At 40.5% G+C, this 13,377-nt stretch overlaps 1 protein-coding gene across 1 annotated transcript in view; it reads right to left on the reverse strand.

Annotated features, from left to right (window-relative positions):
- Positions 1–7,843: 7,843 nt before the first annotated feature.
- Positions 7,844–13,377, reverse strand: part of LOC147198143 (calsequestrin-2-like) — a 34,114-nt gene continuing 28,580 nt past the window's right edge. The window contains exons 6-14 of the mRNA XM_086123490.1: positions 12,854–12,954; positions 12,577–12,688; positions 11,241–11,314; positions 11,032–11,162; positions 10,270–10,315; positions 10,123–10,177; positions 8,557–8,657; positions 8,409–8,483; positions 7,844–8,328 (exon numbers count right to left, since the gene is read on the reverse strand). Coding sequence (XP_085979616.1) covers positions 8,134–8,328; positions 8,409–8,483; positions 8,557–8,657; positions 10,123–10,177; positions 10,270–10,315; positions 11,032–11,162; positions 11,241–11,314; positions 12,577–12,688; positions 12,854–12,954 — 890 coding nt within the window. The 3' untranslated portion in view covers positions 7,844–8,133. The remainder of the gene's footprint in view (positions 8,329–8,408; positions 8,484–8,556; positions 8,658–10,122; positions 10,178–10,269; positions 10,316–11,031; positions 11,163–11,240; positions 11,315–12,576; positions 12,689–12,853; positions 12,955–13,377) is intronic.

Consider the following 13,377-nt stretch of genomic DNA (forward strand, 5'->3'; position numbering starts at 1 on the left):
TTTTCCAGCATTGGATTTGTGAATCGCGATTTTTTTTCCTGCCAAAAGCACCTTACTATATACATGGTCGTTTTTTTCAGCCAAAAACGCCTTACTATACATGGTCGTTTTTTTTCGGCCAAAAACGTCTTACTATACATGGTACTTTTTTTGGGCTAAAAACGCCTTACTATACATGGTCGGTTTTTTTCCGATGAAAACGCCTTCCTATATACATGGTCGGTTTTTTCGGCCAAAAACGCCTTACTATACATGGTCGTTTTTTTCAGCCAAAAACGCCTTACTATACATGGTCGTTTTTTTTCGGCCAAAAACGTCTTACTATACATGGTACTTTTTTTGGGCTAAAAACGCCTTACTATACATGGTCGATTTTTTTCCGATGAAAACGCCTTCCTATATACATGGTCGGGTTTTTTTCCGGCTAAAAATGCCTTCCTATACATGGTCGTTTTTTTTCGGCCAAAAACGCCTTACTATACATGGTACTTTTTTTGGGCTAAAAACGCCTTACTATACATGGTCGGTTTTTTTCCGATGAAAACGCCTTCCTATATACATGGTCGGTTTTTTCGGCCAAAAACGCCTTACTATACATGGTCGTTTTTTTTCGGCCAAAAACGTCTTACTATACATGGTCGGGTTTTTTTCCGGCTAAAAATGCCTTCCTATACATGGTCGTTTTTTTTTCGGCCAAAAACGCCTTACTATACATGGTACTTTTTTTGGGCTAAAAACGCCTTACTATACATGGTCGGTTTTTTTCCGATGAAAACGCCTTCCTATATACATGGTCGGTTTTTTCGGCCAAAAACGCCTTACTATACATGGTCGTTTTTTTTCGGCCAAAAACGTCTTACTATACATGGTCGGGTTTTTTTCCGGCTAAAAATGCCTTCCTATACATGGTCGTTTTTTTTCGGCCAAAAACGCCTTACTATACATGGTACTTTTTTTGGGCTAAAAACGCCTTACTATACATGGTCGGTTTTTTTCCGATGAAAACGCCTTCCTATATACATGGTCTTTTTTTTCCACTAAAAACGCCTTACTACACATGGTCGTTTTTTTGGGCCTAACACACCTTACTATACATGGTCGGGTTTTTTTCCGGCTAAAAATGCCTTCCTATACATGGTCGTTTTTTTTCGGCCAAAAACGCCTTACTATACATGGTACTTTTTTTGGGCTAAAAACGCCTTACTATACATGGTCGGTTTTTTTCCGATGAAAACGCCTTCCTATATACATGGTCGTTTTTTTCGGCCAAAAACGCCTTACTATACATGGTCGTTTTTTTTCGGCCAAAAACGTCTTACTATACATGGTCGGGTTTTTTTTCCGGCTAAAAATGCCTTCCTATACATGGTCGTTTTTTTTCGGCCAAAAACGCCTTACTATACATGGTACTTTTTTTGGGCTAAAAACGCCTTACTACACATGGTCGGTTTTTTTCCGATGAAAACGCCTTCCTATATACATGGTCGGTTTTTTCGGCCAAAAACGCCTTACTATACATGGTCGTTTTTTTTCGGCCAAAAACGTCTTACTATACATGGTCGGGTTTTTTTCCGGCTAAAAATGCCTTCCTATACATGGTCGTTTTTTTTCGGCCAAAAACGCCTTACTATACATGGTACTTTTTTTGGGCTAAAAACGCCTTACTATACATGGTCGGTTTTTTTCCGATGAAAACGCCTTCCTATATACATGGTCTTTTTTTTTCGGCCAAAAACGCCTTACTATACATGGTCGTTTTTTTTCGGCCAAAAACGTCTTACTATACATGGTCGGGTTTTTTTTCCGGCTAAAAATGCCTTCCTATACATGGTCGTTTTTTTTCGGCCAAAAACGCCTTACTATACATGGTACTTTTTTTGGGCTAAAAACGCCTTACTACACATGGTCGGTTTTTTTCCGATGAAAACGCCTTCCTATATACATGGTCTTTTTTTTCCGCTAAAAACGCCTTACTATACATGGTCGTTTTTTTCGGCCAAAAACGCCTTACTATACATGGTACTTTTTTTGGGCTAAAAACGCCTTACTATACATGGTCGGTTTTTTTCCGATGAAAACGCCTTCCTATATACATGGTCTTTTTTTTCCGCTAAAAACGCCTTACTACACATGGTCGTTTTTTAGGGCTAACAATTTCGGCTAAAAACGCGTTACTACACATGGTCGTTTTTTTGGGCCTAACACACCTTACTACACATGGTTGGTTTTTTTCGGCTAAAAATGCCTTACTGTACATGGTCGGTTTTTTTCAGCCAAAAACGCCTTACTATACATGGTCGTTTTTTTCGGCTAAAAACGCCTTCCTATACATGGTCGTTTTTTTCGGCCCAAAACGCCAGACTACACATGGTCGTTTTTTTTTCGGCCAAAAACGCCTTACTATATATACATGGTCGTTTTTTCAGCCCAAAACGCCTGACTACACATGGTTGTTTTTTTCCGTGAAAAATGCCGTACTATACATAGTCGTTTTTTTCGGCCAAAAACGCCTTACTATACATGGTCGTTTTTTTCGGCCAAAAACGCCTTACTATACATGGTCGTTTTTTTCGGTCAAAAACGTCTTACTATACATGGTCGGGGGGGGTTTCCGGCTAAAAATGCCTTCCTATACATGGTCATTTTTTTTCGGCCAAAAACGCCTTACTATACATGGTCGTTTTTTTCGGCCAAAAACGTCTTTCTATACATGGTCGGGGTTTTTTTCCGGCTAAAAATGCCTTCCTATACATGGTAGTTTTTTTCGGCTAAAAACGCCTAACTAGATACATGGTCGTTTTTTTTCTGATGAAAACGCCTTCCTATATACATGGTCTTTTTTTTCCGGCTAAAAACGCCTTACTATACAAGGTCGTTTTTTTCGTTAAAAAACGCCTTACTTTACATGGTCATTTTTTTCGGCTAAAAATGCCTTACTATACATGTCGGGTTTTTTCGTCCAAAAACGCCTTACTATATATACATGGTCGTTTTTTTCGGCCAAAAACGCCTTACTATACATGGTCGTTTTTTCGGCCCAAAACGCCTTCCTATATACAGTACATGGCTGTTTTTTTCGGCTAAAAATGCCTTACTATACATGGTCGTTTTTTTCCGGTCAAAAACGCCTTACTATACATGGTCGTTTTTTCGGCCCAAAACGCCTTCCTATATACATGGTTGTTTTATTCGGCTAAAAGTGCCTTACTATATACATGGTCGGGTTTTTTCGGCCAAAAACGCCTTACTATACATGGTCGTTTTTTCGGCCCAAAACGCCTGACTACGCATGGTTGTTTTTTTTCGGCTAAAAACGTCTTACTATACATGGTCGGGTTTTTTTTCCGGCTAAAAATGCCTTCCTATACATGGTCGTTTTTTTTCGGCCAAAAACGCCTTACTATACATGGTACTTTTTTTGGGCTAAAAACGCCTTACTACACATGGTCGGTTTTTTTCCGATGAAAACGCCTTCCTATATACATGGTCGGTTTTTTCGGCCAAAAACGCCTTACTATACATGGTCGTTTTTTTTCGGCCAAAAACGTCTTACTATACATGGTCGGGGTTTTTTTCCGGCTAAAAATGCCTTCCTATACATGGTAGTTTTTTTCGGCTAAAAACGGCTTACTATATATACATGGTCGGTTTTTTTCTGATGAAAACGCCTTCCTATATACATGGTCGTTTTTTTCGGCTAAAAACGCCTAACTAGATACATGGTCGTTTTTTTTCTGATGAAAACGCCTTCCTATATACATTGTCTTTTTTTTTCGGCTAAAAACGCCTTACTATACAAGGTCGTTTTTTTCGTTAAAAAACGCCTTACTTTACATGGTCATTTTTTTCGGCTAAAAATGCCTTACTATACATGTCGGGTTTTTTCGTCCAAAAACGCCTTACTATATATACATGGTCGGTTTTTTCGGCCAAAAACGCCTTACTATACATGGTCGTTTTTTCGGCCCAAAACGCCTTCCTATATACAGTACATGGCTGTTTTTTTCGGCTAAAAATGCCTTACTATACATGGTCGTTTTTTTCCGGTCAAAAACGCCTTACTATACATGGTCGTTTTTTCGGCCCAAAACGCCTTCCTATATACATGGTTGTTTTATTCGGCTAAAAGTGCCTTACTATATACATGGTCGGGTTTTTTCGGCCAAAAACGCCTTACTATACATGGTCGTTTTTTCGGCCCAAAACGCCTGACTACGCATGGTTGTTTTTTTTCGGCTAAAAACGTCTTACTATACATGGTCGGGTTTTTTTTCCGGCTAAAAATGCCTTCCTATACATGGTCGTTTTTTTTCGGCCAAAAACGCCTTACTATACATGGTACTTTTTTTGGGCTAAAAACGCCTTACTACACATGGTCGGTTTTTTTCCGATGAAAACGCCTTCCTATATACATGGTCGGTTTTTTCGGCCAAAAACGCCTTACTATACATGGTCGTTTTTTTTCGGCCAAAAACGTCTTACTATACATGGTCGGGTTTTTTTCCGGCTAAAAATGCCTTCCTATACATGGTCGTTTTTTTTCGGCCAAAAACGCCTTACTATACATGGTACTTTTTTTGGGCTAAAAACGCCTTACTATACATGGTCGGTTTTTTTCCGATGAAAACGCCTTCCTATATACATGGTCTTTTTTTTCCACTAAAAACGCCTTACTACACATGGTCGTTTTTTTGGGCCTAACACACCTTACTATACATGGTCGGGGTTTTTTCCGGCTAAAAATGCCTTCCTATACATGGTCGTTTTTTTTCGGCCAAAAACGCCTTACTATACATGGTACTTTTTTTGGGCTAAAAACGCCTTACTATACATGGTCGGTTTTTTTCCGATGAAAACGCCTTCCTATATACATGGTCGTTTTTTTCGGCCAAAAACGCCTTACTATACATGGTCGGTTTTTTTCCGATGAAAACGCCTTCCTATATACATGGTCTTTTTTTTCCGCTAAAAACGCCTTACTACACATGGTCGTTTTTTAGGGCTAACAATTTCGGCTAAAAACGCGTTACTACACATGGTCGTTTTTTTGGGCCTAACACACCTTACTACACATGGTTGGTTTTTTTCGGCTAAAAATGCCTTACTGTACATGGTCGGTTTTTTTCAGCCAAAAACGCCTTACTATACATGGTCGTTTTTTTCGGCTAAAAACGCCTTCCTATACATGGTCGTTTTTTTCGGCCCAAAACGCCAGACTACACATGGTCGTTTTTTTTCGGCCAAAAACGCCTTACTATATATACATGGTCGTTTTTTCAGCCCAAAACGCCTGACTACACATGGTTGTTTTTTTCAGTGAAAAATGCCGTACTATACATAGTCGTTTTTTTCGGCCAAAAACGCCTTACTATACATGGTCGTTTTTTTCGGCCAAAAACACCTTACTATACATGGTCGTTTTTTTCGGTCAAAAACGTCTTACTATACATGGTCGGGGGGGTTTTCCGGCTAAAAATGCCTTCCTATACATGGTCATTTTTTTTCGGCCAAAAACGCCTTACTATACATGGTCGTTTTTTTCGGCCAAAAACGTCTTTCTATACATAGTCGGGGTTTTTTTCCGGCTAAAAATGCCTTCCTATACATGGTAGTTTTTTTCGGCTAAAAACGGCTTACTATATATACATGGTCGGTTTTTTTCTGATGAAAACGCCTTCCTATATACATGGTCGTTTTTTTCGGCTAAAAACGCCTAACTAGATACATGGTCGTTTTTTTTCTGATGAAAACGCCTTCCTATATACATGGTCTTTTTTTTTCGGCTAAAAACGCCTTACTATACAAGGTCGTTTTTTTCGTTAAAAAACGCCTTACTTTACATGGTCATTTTTTTCGGCTAAAAATGCCTTACTATACATGTCGGTTTTTTTCGTCCAAAAACGCCTTACTATATATACATGGTCGTTTTTTTCGGCCAAAAACGCCTTACTATACATGGTCGTTTTTTCGGCCCAAAACGCCTTCCTATATACAGTACATGGTTGTTTTTTTCGGCTAAAAATGCCTTACTATACATGGTCGTTTTTTTCCGGTCAAAAACGCCTTACTATACATGGTCGTTTTTTCGGCCCAAAACGCCTTCCTATATACATGGTTGTTTTATTCGGCTAAAAGTGCCTTACTATATACATGGTCGGGTTTTTTCGGCCAAAAACGCCTTACTATACATGGTCGTTTTTTCGGCCCAAAACGCCTGACTACGCATGGTTGTTTTTTTTCGGCTAAAAATGCTTTACTATATATACATGGGCATTTTTTTCGGCCAAAAACGCCTTACTATACATGGTCGTTTTTTTGGCCCAAAGCGCCTGACTACACATGGTTGTTTTTTTCGGCTAAAAATGCCTTACTATATATATACATGGTCGTTTTTTTTCGGCCAAAAATACCTTACTGTACATGGTCGGTTTTTTTTCCGGCTAAAAATGGCTTACTATACATGGTCGTTTTTTTTTTCAGCCAAAACGCCTGACTACACATGGTCGTTTTTTTCGGCCAAAAACGCCTTACTATACATGGTCGTTTTTTCGGCCCAAAACGGCTTCTTATATACATGGTTGTTTTTTTAGGCTAAAAATGCCTTACTATACATGGTCGTTTTTTTCCGGCCAAAAACGCCTTACTATACATGGTCGTTTTTTCAGCCCAAAACGCCTGACTACACATGGTTGGGGTTTTTTCGGCTAAAAATGCTTTACTATATATACATGGTCTTTTTTTTCCCGCTAAAAACGCCTTACTATACATGGTCGTTTTTTTCGGCCAAAAACGCCTTGCTATACATGGTCGTTTTTTCAGCCAAAAATGCCTGACTACACATGGTTGTTTTTTTCGGCTAAAAATGCCTTCCTGTACATGGTCGTTTTTTTCGGCCAAAAACGCCTTACTATACATGGTCGTTTTTTTTTTCCGGCCCAAAACGCCTGACTACACATGGTTGTTTTTTTCGGCTAAAAATGCCTTCCTGTACATGGTCGTTTTTTTCGGCCAAAAACGCCTTACTATACATGGTCGGGGGTTTTTTCCGGCCCAAAACGCCTGACTACACATGGTTGTTTTTTTCGGCTAAAAATGCCTTACTATACATGGTCGTTTTTTTTCGGCCAAAAACGCCTTACTATACATGGTCGTTTTTTCGGCCAAAAACGCCTTACTATACATGGTTGTTTTTTTTGGGCTAAAAGCGCCTTGCTGTAATACATGGTCGTTTTTTTCGGCCAAATATACATGGTCGTCTTTTCGGACTAAAAATTTCGGCTAAAAACGATTGTGAATTTGTATATGACATCATCAAACACTGGAATCACCACAGTCGATGTTTCAAATCTGAATGACATTTTTTATATCTAAAAGTATTACAGCACTTCTTAGCAGCATGAGACTGAACATATTATATATGAATAGTCAGCGATTACAGGGAACATTTCTAAAAAACAAAAGTAACGTTTTTTGTTGTTTTTATTTTATTTTAGTTTTTTTTACGGTACTTATTTGAAAGCTAGTCAAGTGTAGAGTGTGACACAGGAGAGAAACTCAACCCTATTTTGTTTTTGTGGTTGCGGCAGTCCATCAAAATCCCTGACTTGATCCAAAGTGGATCCAATCTATGTTGGAAAATGCAAATGTTGCATATTTTGAAGTTCATTCATTTCAGTTTTTTTACACACTCTTGGAACTTGTAATTATTTATTTATTTGCTCACTGATTTAATGTACTTCGTTACATTGTGCAGGTGTACCTAATGAATAGAATGCTAAAGTAAATATCGTGAATATGAAATATGAAAATACTGCGCAAAGAAAATGCAGAGAGAAGACAAATAGACATGAAGCACCCAGGTGGGTTTATTATCAGTGAGTGCAGATAGAGGTAACACCCAGTTTGCTTGTTTTACCGTGTCTCGATTAACAGATGGATTTTATGCACGACTTTCATGATCATTGTGACGGATGTGTGAACTGCCAATCACAAAACCTCTACCAAGTCAATTTACTGTATTAAAAATACATGGATGCTCCTTAAATGCACATAACATACTGTACCTCTTCACCTGTTCTGAAATGGCATTGCTGATGTTGGGGTTATGAGAAATTACTGCTTCAAAGATGCATATCACTCATCCTCATCATCATCATCGTCGTTGTCATCGTCGTCGTCATCATCGTCATCATCGTCGTCGTCATCATCATCATCATCATCATCCTCGGTGTTGACTTTTCCAGAGAGGACGTCTTCAATCCAGTCCTCCAGCTCCTGAGCCGAGGGCAGATCTTCCTCCTCCTCCATCAGCATCCACACGCTGTCAGCCTACACACACGCACGCACGCATACACAGTATTACTTGATGATGTCACATGCTCACACACATCATGTCTTAATGGACTCACATCTGTCACATTGACGATTCCAATCTGCGGTCTGAACAGATCCACCTTGAAGGTCTTCTCCCAGTAGGGGATCAACTAGAGGCATTCAAGTTTTTGATTGAAATGATCTTCCAATTGTTGTTGGCATGGAAAATGTATGAGTGCTCACCAAGGGAAAGTCATCAGGGTCAATCCACACGATGCTAAGCTCAGGCAGATGTGTGTTGTCTCGGGCGACCTCCTTCAGGATTTCTAAGAACTCAAAACCGTCTGTGAGGAAAAATAAAGACAAAATCATCCAGTGGCCGTACTCATTTGCAGTCTGGACGCAGATGGGCGGACATCTCAGAGTCTCCAGAAGTCTCTGATAACTTCACAAAAAGATGAGATAGTTGATGCTCCTTACTTTTCTTGAAATGCTCTTTTTTAATATTTTTTTTTACAGTTGCCATGGGAGTGAAAGCTAATTTTTGTATGAAACTGAGCCACCCATCAAAACTGTGTAAATTCAACGCCATGTTTTCGTGCCCTGCGCAAGTCAAGAGCAAAATTCAGTCTCAGTGTGTGCGTGGGTGGAGTTTTCTTTCTATTGTCATTTTCGTCGACAGGTGTTGGTACAAATAGTCGTTTGTGCCATTGTGGGAGTGAACAAGACCAACGTGATTCCAACAAGTTTTTACAACCTGGCTGTCATCCAACCAAAATGGTTCTGTGACCCGCCAGTAGAGTAGGACTGTTATCGACAGTGCCAGAGCCATAAAACACAACATGATGGAATAAATGCAACCTAACCATTAAAAATATGTATCAGGCGGTGGATGCAGGAGATAAATCAGATTGATGAATTATAGCATTCCCCCCCCCCCTTCAATTATACAGAAATAAAACATTTGGAGACACATTGGTTCTCATAGGAAAACCACGTCAGACACTTTGATGACTATTTTTTGACCAAGTATACCACTTCCACAAAAACCAGAATGCTCAAGGGGCACTTGGCCACAACGATGAACATCTGCATTTGTCCCCTTGTTTGTCCAAACAGGAAGTCTTTTCAGACTAATGGCAGCAAGCCATCAAATTCTCATTGCGCAACATTGCGCAAAGCTGAAATGTTTTTCAATACAATTTGTTACTGTGGGGCAGAGGTGTCAGATTTGTTGTCCTCTGAGAGAGCTGTACATAGAGCGCATTGTGAGCGCAGATGGTTGTTCGTCTATGTGTGCCCTGAGATTGTCACACAACATACAGTACTTTCTTAAACTAGCCGAAGGGTAGTTGCACTATCCTGTACGCGGGAGCGGAGCTAAATGGTGGCCAGGGGTGGCCATCTCTGTCACTCTGTGGCAGATTAAGACCAAAAAAATTGGAATACAATGTACCGTTCCAACCAATTGGCTGATCATATTATGTAATTGGCCCTGCATTTGAATATCCGATTATAATATAACTACCGGTAAGTGCCCTGCGATTGGCTGGCAACCAGTTCAGGGTGTCCCCCACCTACTGCCCTATGACAGCTGGGATAGGCTCCAGCATGGTCTCAACCCTCGTGAGGATAAGCGAATTAGAAAATGGATGGATTGATGGATAGAACTCGGTTTGAAGAGAAGTCAAGGAACACATAAAACAAAATACATGAACTAATGTAGATGGTCAGCGCTTGCCTTCGGGTCCTGAGTGTGACCCTGATGCTGAAGGACATGATAGGTGCTTCAGACAAGGTCTTGCTTACCCGGGTCCTCCTCCTCTGCAAAAGCCACAATGTGGATGCCCTCAATGTCATCCTCCTGAAAATAAACCCAACATGTCAAGAAAAAGCAGAGGGGAATGCGGTGTTGTACAAAGTTGTTGAGCAAGATTGCTTTCCATTGAGGCTTACCCAGGTCTCAAACATATCCTCTGCACGCAGCTTTCTCAAAGTGGGCCTGAAGACACAAAAACAACACTGAGTGACGATAAAACACCATGAAAAGCACATTTAAGATGGATGGATAGATGGATAGATGGATAGATAGATAGATAGGACTCCATTCGCATTATGGACATAACGACCAACACGTTGCCGCCTGCACTGGGAGTGGCGGTGGTTGGAGAGGCGTCACAGATCCTCATTCGGACAATTAAGCTCATCTCCCACCTCTCGCTCATTAAAAAATACTCGACACAGCATTGGTTTTTAATGTCACCCGCGTGGCGTGTTCCATCTCCAACTATAAATGACTCCTCTTTGCCAAAATGTTCACTGCACACTCACGCATGTCTGCCCCTCCTTGACCACGCCGTTGGCTCGACAAAACTTGCGGAGGTACACTTTTTGCAAAAAAAATGTGAAATGATATGCCAGTGTGCACCTGGTTTGCTGTTTCTGGTCGCGCCTTTGGACGCTTTTCCTCTGCATTGTTTTTCTTTGTGTCCTCCTCGTCTTATGTGTGTCTATTGTCCAGCAGTAAATTGCACACACTGTATCTCGTTGGACCCATCATACTTGTGTGTTGAAAATGATGCCATAAAAGCGAAATCTATCAATAAAGACGTGTAGTTTTCAGCTCTTATATGTTTGACCAACCTAAACTAATTGATTACTCCCAATCAAGCCAAACATGTCAAATTAATGATTAGGAGTCACTTCCTGTTTGTTTACCGTCTATGCTCATTGATGAAGTCGACCAGGTCGTCCTCAGAGTGAGGTTTTCCCGGGATGGTGACGGGCTCCTCCATGAAGGGCTCATAGAAGTCCACCTCGTTCAGCTTCAGGGTCAACTCTTTGGCCACCTGAAGTGACAAATATAGTTAAAACATGTCACGCTACGTACACCACACTGGTGACAGAATACTTGCGCGCTCACTCACAGATTTGTCAAAGGTGGCAAAGAACTTGATGTAGGGTTGAAAGTGCTCGGCAGCCTCCTTGAAGGCATCGTAATCTAAAGATACGAGAGGAGAGTCATCACACCGGCCTCCTCCTCCATCACACGTGTGACATTTGCACATCGCCCAGTCGGAAATAGATGAACTTTGAGCAGCGCTTTTTTGCTCCCACACATGGTCGGTTATGGGTCACGGATGTGACAGCAGCTGTGCCGTGCAGACGGGATAAAAATGGAGCCGCAAATCCACTGAGATGAGGCGGCAAAATTGCACTGATTGGGGGTAGCACAGGGTTCCTTTAATTGAAAGCAGAGAGGAGACACAGAGGTACCAAGACATTATCGTGGTCAGTGACAGGCAATGGAGTTCTACCTGAGAGGGGGGCATCCACTAATCAAAAAAAATGTAGAATGGGCAAAAGTACTTTGGACGGTCAAATACATCAAACACAAAATCTGTTTTGGTGACGGGAGTGTCAATGGGGGTGACCATCATGATCCATAGCAGATTTAACAAATTCTAATCTTGTATAACCTTCAAGTACACATTTTATATTTATTACAAAGTTTGGAGTGATATTGCACTGTAAAAATGTTTTTCTCCTATTCCTATTTGGGCGCTGGTTGTAGGACAGTGTATCCACTAGTGCACTGTTTAAAAAAAAAAAAGTGTGTGAACTCAAAATTTCAAGGCAACAAACTTGGATAAAACTTTAAGTTGGGCAATTCAACTAAATGTTTTAAATGTTCCTGCTGTGAAAATTTGCTTTTCGGAAAAAAGAAACAAGAGCTAACAGGACCAGACCCCTGTATTGAACTCCATTTCTAAGATATTTAAGTAAAAACAACCCAGCAAATCATTCTGGGGTAAAGAACTGCTTGCTTTGTTGTGCTAAACTAACATTGTTGTCTTAATATCAATAATTTATATTTTGTAGTTTTCCACCCTTTCGGGGACAGCGCTTACTACAGTGGACATCTTATCATGTTATCAGGTTACAGGGTGCATGAAAGGGTTAAAATACTGTAATTGGCCCAAAAATACATGTTGTGTTTTTCATAGTGTATTTCATACCAAGCCAAAAGGTTGGTAATTGCCCAGAGATGCCACATGATGGCAGCAAAGAGGTTTCTTCTATTAGACAAAGTTAAGGCTGTTGTCTAGCTATGGGCCAAGCTTACATGCTGTAACGTTGTCGCGTTCATTTTTCATTCGAATTTGGGCCGATTAAGATGGAGCCCTATGGACAAAGGTGACATCTTCACCTGTTTGTTTGTTTTTTTATATAAAAGCAGAACTTCTCATTCGTGTCCCTTACGCTCTGAGTCCTCGCCCTTGAAGTAACCGATGAGACGGATGTCCTCCTCCATCCTGTCGAAGGCCCTCAGCTCCAGAGCGTTGTCTATCACTTCCACAGGCTCCTCCAATAGCTGCAGACAAACATTGCCATGGTTAGGTTTTCAAAATAGACTATCAAGCCAGAGTTTCAAATGAGTTTTTCAAGTCAGGGTCACGGTTTTAAAATAGGGTTTCAAGATGGGGATAGGGTCTGAAATTCTAGTTTGAAATTAGGGCTTGTGAGTGGTTGAACTCACGTCGAGCAAGAACTCCACCAGGGTGCCTGCAGAAAGCCAGCCGTCAAACTCAATCACACGATCGGCCTTGAACACGTACACGCTGCCTTCCTCCTCCAGGCCTGACGCAGCAAACAGAAATAAAATCGATCAAAAGAAAATCTCATTAAATGAAACAAAATTAGGACAAATGACTTGTTCACATACTCTCAAAGGTTTACAGAGAGTAAATCTCTGTAAATCTCAAAGACTCAAAGATTTACAGAACTGACAAAAATATATATATTTATCTGAAATATATCCATGGTGGAGTCTATTCCAGCTGTCTTCGGGCAACGGGTGGGGGTGTACCCTGAACTGGTTGCCAGCCACTCGCAGAACGCAAATACAATTACCGGTAAGTAAAATTATGTATAATAAAATTCACTTTTTTCAACAAATGTAATGATTTACATACGATTTAATGAACCGGCAAACGATTGAAAGTGGGGCAATGTGTTCATCAAGTCCAAAAACACAAAAATATAATTATAATATTCACCAGC

Source organism: Hippocampus guttulatus, chromosome 11, assembly GCF_054856545.1.
Source record: "Hippocampus guttulatus isolate MCC_2025c chromosome 11, RoL_Hgut_1.0, whole genome shotgun sequence".
Taxonomy (NCBI): Eukaryota; Metazoa; Chordata; class Actinopteri; order Syngnathiformes; family Syngnathidae; genus Hippocampus; species Hippocampus guttulatus.